The 255-nt window shown below is 66.3% G+C and overlaps 1 protein-coding gene across 1 annotated transcript in view; it reads right to left on the reverse strand.

Moving 5' to 3' along the window:
* Window positions 1-255, reverse strand: part of LOC104489015 (dynein heavy chain 17, axonemal-like) — a gene marked incomplete at both ends in the record, with an annotated part of 30,584 nt that overhangs the window by 18,329 nt on the left and 12,000 nt on the right. Inside the window, 1 exon segment of the mRNA XM_010131128.1 lies at window positions 136-254. Within this exon segment, the coding sequence (XP_010129430.1) occupies window positions 136-254 (119 nt within the window).

The raw sequence follows: 255 nt of genomic DNA on the forward strand, positions 1-255 counted from the left end.
GTGATGGACACTGCAGCCAAACACGGGGGCTGCACGCTGCTGCGGTGCCCCCTGAAAGACGGTCCCCCCTTGCTGGGGTGGACACTCCATGGTTCTCGCCTCGGTGCCACCATCCTGCTCCCCCCTGCACCCTACCTTGTAGTCCATCTGCTCGGAGCAGTTGAAGACATAGACCATCATGCCCACTGCCCGGCCCAGGTCCTTGGTGGTCTCCGTCTTCCCGGTGCCTGCGGGGCCGGCAGGGGCCCCCCCCAA

This window comes from Buceros rhinoceros, unplaced genomic scaffold, assembly GCF_000710305.1.
Source record: "Buceros rhinoceros silvestris isolate BGI_N320 unplaced genomic scaffold, ASM71030v1 scaffold17992, whole genome shotgun sequence".
NCBI lineage: Eukaryota > Metazoa > Chordata > Aves > Bucerotiformes > Bucerotidae > Buceros > Buceros rhinoceros.